Genomic DNA, 7,954 nt, shown 5'->3' on the forward strand with positions numbered 1-7,954 from the left:
GCGCACACACACGCACGCACGCACGCACGCACGCACGCACGCACACACACACACACACACACACACACACACACACACACACACACACACACACACACACACACACACACACACACACACACGCGCACACGCACACACACACACACAGGGTGGTACTGTAGAAACAGATTAGCTGTAGATGGGAGTTCCACATTGGTGAGGTCAGGAAGAAAACATAAGAAAGGGCACCCTGGAATGGTTAGTCTGGTATTTTCTTGTGCTCTATCTGAGTGGCTTGTGCTGATATATTTGTTCTGACATTTACGCTAGCCTCACCATATTTCCCAATTATTGAACAATTTCAGCATAAAATATGATTTAATGGTTCAAATGAAGCTGCCATAAAGCATTTGGCTCTGGCCAACACTTCTCTTTTTTTCCTCCTTCCTGTTTCATTCATTTGTTTTGCTACATTTGTGTCTTTTGTCAACCCTCCCACTTTATCAGCTCTAGTCTAGTAGGTGTTCATTTTAGTCATAGGGCAACACTGCCCCCTGTTGGTTTTAAATGAGATCACCTTTAAATGCACCCTGAACTGCCAGCACATTATCCACACTTGAGCCACACATATAGTCTTGGCAACTGTAAATCACTGCTCAGAATAGGTGCTCACTGATCTGCTTTATACTGTAGCCTACTCTTTTCTTTAAAAAAATGGTCATGTCATTTAAACCAGCATGTCTTAGTATACTGATACATTACCCAATGTCTGTTTATTTCTTTGCATTCATGTTTTACATTTCTCTTTTTATATAATTTTTTTTCCCCAATTACTTTTCCAGTCGCCTAGGCACTCTCCTACTGCTGACTCTGTGACTGCGTGTGATTATTGCATGTCCTAATTTTGGGTCAGCAAAATACCCAATTTGATGGTTCCTTTATGAACTCTTCAAGCATGCAGGCATTTACATAAACAAAAATGTAGTCCAGGAAAATGCTATGTGTAACACTTACCTGTAACCAACTGGAGACACGAGGCAGGATTGGGATTGTGTTTGTGAAGCTACACACAAACAATGTTGTTATGACCCAGCACAGTAGTCGCAGCAACAGCAGTAAGCATGAAAAACAAGTACTGTAGGTAGAGCTTAGAGCAATCTGGGAATCCATTCTGTAAAAAATAATAAGAAAAAAAAATGAAAAAACTAAATATATATTTGTTTTCTTCTGCTGTTAGTAGAATCTGTTTTGAGAGATTAAGCAAGAGAGATCAGAATAAAGATTAAATAAAGATTCAAAAATAGACTTAGTCTGACACTAGACTGCAGCTAGGCTTGGCTGAGTTACTGTATTATGTAAATTATATCAATAAATCAATGAATACATATGAATGTATAATATCAAGAAATGTACATGATTCATCACCAGTGAATATATCTGATTTTGTCGACTAAAACTATGACGAAAAACTATGACTGTTGGCTATCTTTTTTCACAGACGAAAACTAAATGAAAGCAAAATCAGAACTAAGCTATGATGACTAAAACTATGACTAAATATATTGACAATTTCGTCAACAAATAAAAAATAGACAAAACTGTTAGGGAGGTACTAGTGGAGAAGAGATCCAGTAGAACTAAGACAAGTCATCATGGGTGCGCGAGGGTGTCACAGACCGAAAATAGTTGATCTACAAGCTTACAACGTGTCGCAGTGCGGCGCGTTGTGAGGTATTATAGATTATTATAGATTATAGATCGGCTATTTTCGGCACGCAGCTAAGTGAAACTCATTTCGATGCCATCACGGTCCGCCAAAAGTAAATTTTAGTCGAGTATCCCTTTATATACTTTGTTTACCGGGGTCCCCCAGGGCTCTATACTGGGTCCGCTAACTAATTCCTAACCCAAATCTCTTCAGCGAAAATAGACGATCTATACAAGCTATAGCTAGAGCTGGTGGATCTGCTCATTTCGCCACTGAAGAATGCTTTCCCCCAGAATGTGGACGATAGGGTTCATGTGGTCATGGTGGAGCTGGATGCCTTTGGTCTATAACAGACACAACGATAGAACAAACACCGCTGCTATCTGCTTCAATCCATGCTCTCATCATAAATGCCCTGTCCGGAATGTCATCCTCTGTCTTCCCTATTCTCCTCACACACAGCTCTCCCATTCATTCTGAACCACACTTCCTGTTTTTCTGAATCTCGGGTCGATCCGCTTGTCTCTCCCAATGCCAGTTTATTGTCCATGTGTACTCACACAGGGACTTGTAGGTGTACACCATCACCACCTCCTCCCCATAGATGGTGATGGGAGATGGGGACCTCTTGTCCTTCTGCCAGTAAGTCCAGTCCACCACTAGCTTCTTGGTCTTTCTAGTGTTGATCTTGAGGTCATTGTCGTCCCACCACCCTACCTACAAAGCTCTCAACCAGGGCTCTGTACTCCTCCTCCTTCTCGTAATCTGTGAAGCAGCTGACAATGGAGGAGTAATCTGAGAATGTGTGTAGATGGCACGTACCAGAATTGAAGTGGAAGTCAGAGGTGCAGACTGTAAACAGGAGAGGTGACAGCACGGTTCCTTGGGGAGCGTCGGCTTGATGCTCACCAGGTGGTGAGGTTGTCTGTGATCCAGGCATCCAGGCCACGCGGTCCACCTGCATTACTGAGAGTCTGCGAGTGTAAGTAAGTAGGCGGGAGTGGTGGGATGGAGGAAGAGGTGTGAATGGGGGCACTGGAGATAGAGAGAGTGGAGACCCGGACGGCGGCCCCGCTGAGCTCAACTTCAGACACACCAAAAGTAGATAATAAAAAAAAAGAAAGTTACACAAATTGATGTTGAATCTCTTTTTTGAAACCTTTTTGTTCTCTTTGTTGTGTATTTTGTGAAAACGTTTTGTTTTGTTTTGGTTTTCATTTAACGATTCACTGATGATTAGTAGTGTTTGTTTCATATTCATATGCAGAGTGATCTCACATATTTACAGATCTGGTTATTGATATTCTTGTGTGGATCCAGGAAGACTATATTAAACACTTTGTGGAAACTAATGGGGATACAAAAAAAGGGGGGGAAATGAGGGATGGGTGGATGCACATGTAACATGGTTAATTATAATGCTTCCTCTTGCCATTCATTGAATGAGAGATACTTACTGTATTTTGAATATTTTGTGTGGCTGTCTTTAAGGGAATGACGCACCTTATGTTCTTTCCAGTTGCTCATGCAAGTGAATCAAAGTGGCTGAAGATACATTGAAAAACAGTCCATTGATTGCACTAGTGATTGTTTGTCTATTATCAGAATAACTCAACTGGGAATCCTGGTCCGTGGTGCTTTTCCATGACACAATGCAAGATTACACATGTTACACTCAGTGTTGCCAGATTCTGTGAGAGAAACAAGCAACCAGGTCTAGGGAGACCAGCCCAAAAGAAGCGACTATGGGCCACATGAGCACTTTAACATATACATCAGCTATTTGAAAATAGCAGATCTACAAGCTCACAACGTTGTGAGCTTGTAGATCGGCTATTTTCAAATAAAATCTTGCGGGGAAATTATAATAAGCAGATCTGGCAACCCTAGTTACACTAGTTCCACGGTCCTCTCAGTGCTTGACGGTTTGTTGCCAGTTTTCCTTTTTATCATGTAGTGTAGCCAGTTATTCTTTCACTTTTTAGCCAATTCCCAAACGAGCACACATTTCTGTGTAGTCTTGTCACTGCTGTCGCTACTGGCTCACCTGCCAGGCAGTGAGGAGCCCCCACCGCGAGGCAGTATAGCCTCCAATATATACCCCCCCACCCGTGACAAAGATTGTCCTCCCCATCTGGCTTCCCTCCCGTGAATATGGCCTTGTGCTCGTATGAACCTTTGGCCAAGCCCAGAGGCAAACAAACAAACAAAACACAATTCAGTCTCCAGTGGCGAACAAAGCTCTACACTGGCTGAATGCTATGCGTCCTAGTGTGGTGATGGTCTATGCCTCATTTGCCCAAGCCAAATAAAAGACAACAATGAAGAATCTAATAAAAAGGGGGGGAAGGTGTGGAGGCACCTTAAGCATTACATGAGTCTGGTCCAGCAGTGTCCATCTCGCAGAATTACAAGTAATTACAAGAAATAAAAAAGAATAAATAAATGAGACTCACTTAAATCCAGGCCTGCTGGTTTGCCTGGTGGATCTGGAAATGGACAAAATCCGTTCTTGATTCCAGTCCAATCAATTCATGGTCTCCTTTCTGACAGAAAATCCTTTCAATATTATTTCTGACAATAAATCAATCAATCAATCAAATAAATCAAATCAATAAATGCATAAATAAATATTTATATAGCACAAGTCATCAGATGCAACTGCTGAAAAGAAACATGAGTTAAAACTAAATCTAAATAAAATAATAAAATAATAGTTAATATCAAAATGAGGTTTAAAATAAATACTAGTGTGTTTTTTCTTTTTCTATATCTATACTATGCCACCCTTATATGTAGCCTACTAGTGGATAAAAATGGCTTCACTGTTGGACACCCAGGAGACAACTACCAGAGCACATGGTGATGGCAATCTAGTGGTATAAAGTCTATACTAGACGAATCCACAGAGCGGCAATCATAACGGCGGTGCCAAGCGGGTGCCGCTACGCACCGAGACACTGCAGCTACAGGCAGCGCTCTGTGGATTCGGCTATGTCTTAATAGCATTTCAGACATGTAGTCGGGGGTTGTTGATCGTGTGTGATGCCCTCTATATAAAGCTCATCTCCATAGATTCACATTGTATGTGTACATTGAGGATGAACAATTTGAGAGTGAAGAATGATGTTCATCAAGTTTGTAGGCCAGAAGTAAAATTACTGAAAATTTAAAATACTCCAGTAAAGTAAGAAATCCTCAAATTTGTACTTAGGTAGTACTTAGTTAATTTCCACCACTGGTATTACTTAAACGTTTGGGCCGTGTATTCATTTTAAATCTTTATAAATCATGTGGAGAATATCACATGAAGCTAGGTGAAAAAAAAAGCAAAAAAAGACTGGATCCAATAATGGTGTGACTGGTGTCAGACTTCACATCTGACACCAGTTGTCTGTGATGTATCTATGATGTGGGCATGGTTATGGCCAAAATACGACCGCCATTCCCTTAATTATTGACGGCTTGGCTCTGAAAGAGTCTAGCTGATGATACCATCTGTGCCAAATGTTGGTAATCCGTGTACCATTGATGTCCATTGTAAGTGATTAAAAAAAAAGTTAAATATTACAAAAAAAGTAGACAGCATTATGTGAACAGAAATGGGATGGGATTCTACATTAGCTTAGTGACACTGTGCACAAGACATTTGGTTTGTTGATTGATCAAGCAGTTAGTTGGTCAAGCAGCGAGATTAGCTCCGGACAGACGCTCAGACAGAGTCTCCTCTTATAGCTGTCTCTTTGAGCCACACCATAGACTGGAGATGGGATCTAATAACGGCGTGGCTTCATGTGGATGTATAGACAGGTTTCAGCCCTATTCGCTCGCCATTCACTTCCTTATAGACTAGCCTGGCTCTAAAAGAGTAGCCGATTAAGTCATCAGTGCTCAAATCTGAGCAATCAGAGCCCCATTGACTTCCATCACAAAAAAGTATGTGTAATATTTAAAGTATTTAGTAACATTATGCAAACAAAAAATATGTTTCTGTTAGCCTAATGCCAGAAATGTGGCACTGATCAGTTCGATGGTTTGTGGGATTAGCTCTGGACAGTAACACAAACGCACAGACAAACGCTCGTATAGATGGCTAGACTCTTTCAGAGCCACGTGGTAAGAATACTGCAAAATGAAATAAATGTAAAATTAGTAATTTACTGCCCTCCCCTGAGACGCAGCACAAGGTGGAGGGTGGATTCTTTCTGGATGTTGTAGTCGGAAAGGGTGCGGCCATCTTCCAGTTGCTTGCCAGCGAAGATCAACCTTTGCTGATCAGGGGGAATGCCTTCCTTATCTTGTATTTTAGCCTTGACATTATCAATGGTATCGCTTGGTTCAACCTCCAGCGTAATGGTCTTACCGGTGAGGGTCTTGACGAAGATCTGCATGCCTCCCCTGAGACGCAGCACAAGGTGGAGGGTGGATTCTTTCTGGATATTGTAGTCAGAGAGGGTGCGTCCATCTTCCAGTTGCTTCCCGGCAAAGATTAGCCTCTGCTGGTCAGGGGGAATGCCCTCTTTATCCTGAATCTTCGCCTTTACATTATCAATGGTATCGCTTGGCTCAACTTCCAGGGTGATGGTTTTCCCCGTGAGGGTCTTGACGAAGATCTGCATGCCTCCCCTGAGACGGAGCACAAGGTGGAGAGTAGATTCCTTCTGGATATTGTAGTCGGAAAGGGTGCGTCCATCTTCCAGTTGCTTGCCAGCGAAGATCAGCCTCTGCTGGTCAGGGGGAATGCCCTCTTTATCCTGTATTTTGGCCTTGACATTCTCAATAGTATCGTTTGCTTCAACCTCCAGGGTGATCGTCTTGCCGGTGAGGGTCTTGACGAAGATCTGCATGCCTCCCCTGAGACGCAGCACAAGGTGGAGGGTGGATTCTTTCTGGATGTTATAGTCGGAGAGGGTGCGTCCATCTTCCAGTTGCTTGCCAGCGAAGATCAGCCTCTGCTGGTCAGGGGGAATGCCCTCTTTATCCTGAATCTTCGCCTTTACATTATCAATGGTATCGCTTGGCTCAACTTCCAGGGTGATGGTTTTCCCTGTGAGGGTCTTGACGAAGATCTGCATGCCTCCCCTGAGACGGAGCACAAGGTGGAGAGTAGATTCCTTCTGGATGTTATAGTCGGAGAGGGTGCGTCCATCTTCCAGTTGCTTGCCAGCGAAGATCAGCCTCTGCTGATCAGGGGGAATACCTTCCTTGTCCTGTATCTTAGCCTTGACGTTGTCAATGGTATCGCTTGGCTCAACCTCCAGCGTAATGGTCTTACCGGTGAGGGTCTTGACGAAGATCTGCATGCCTCCCCTCAGACGCAGCACAAGGTGGAGGGTGGATTCTTTCTGGATGTTATAGTCGGAAAGGGTGCGGCCATCTTCCAGTTGTTTGCCAGCGAAGATCAGCCTCTGCTGGTCAGGGGGAATGCCTTCCTTGTCCTGTATCTTAGCCTTGACATTCTCAATGGTATCACTTGGCTCAACCTCTAAGGTGATGGTCTTCCCAGTGAGTGTCTTGACAAATATCTGCATCTTTGCACAATTTGAGTCACTACTATGAACAGCTGTAGAATGATCAGTAATCTTCTTGCAGAGATTTAAGTGTGTGTCAAATTGTATTTACAAGATGATAATGTGTAGTGGATAATTATCCTTAATACTTGAGCGACAGAAGTTATGATTTAGTGCTGGGATAAATGCTTAATATACTCTAGGTTACTAAATTGATGAGCTCATTGCTGACGTCAGGCATTGTCTAAATATGGAATTACGGTTCCAGACCGCTTAGATGTCCACTTAGTTTCATGAACTGTGAGCCGGTCCTTGTGAGCCATTTCAGCCCTTCTCACGCCAATGAATTTAGAATATACTGATATGCCCATATATGGAGATCTCTGTATCTGTCAGTGCTTGTCCCCTTTATGCCCATAAACCGAGATCTCTGAATCTATTAGTCCTTGTCCCTTTTATGCCCATATATGGAGATCTCTGCATCTGTTGGTCCTTGTCCCTCTTATGCCCATATACAGTATGGAGATCCCTGATATCATCAGTATATGCCCATATATTGGCATGCCCTCTTTTGTGCCCATGTAATGGAGCTGACTGATGCGTTTGCGTCTGATGCTATGACAACACGTTGAGGTTAGACAACACACTCCTTATATGGCTATGGCTGAGTCATGGTGACATCAGAGGTCTGCCGCCAGCCAGACGGCCGGCCGGCCGGTCCGCCCTTATGTCAATTTTAAGGATGGCACAGTATCTC

The 7,954-nt window shown here is 43.0% G+C and overlaps 1 protein-coding gene across 1 annotated transcript; it reads right to left on the minus strand.

Annotated features, from left to right (window-relative positions):
* Positions 1 to 5,844: 5,844 nt before the first annotated feature.
* Positions 5,845 to 7,218, minus strand: LOC311037849 (polyubiquitin-C-like; the record flags this gene model as incomplete). Its single annotated transcript, XM_084047139.1, has 1 exon — positions 5,845 to 7,218. One exon carries the CDS (start codon positions 7,216 to 7,218, stop codon positions 5,845 to 5,847), a length of 1,374 nt encoding a protein of 457 aa, XP_083903265.1.
* Between the last annotated feature and the right edge of the window lie 736 nt (positions 7,219 to 7,954).

The sequence above is a fragment of the Gymnoscopelus microlampas genome (assembly GCF_963454915.1).
Source record: "Gymnoscopelus microlampas genome assembly, chromosome: 21".
Lineage (NCBI taxonomy): Eukaryota > Metazoa > Chordata > Actinopteri > Myctophiformes > Myctophidae > Gymnoscopelus > Gymnoscopelus microlampas.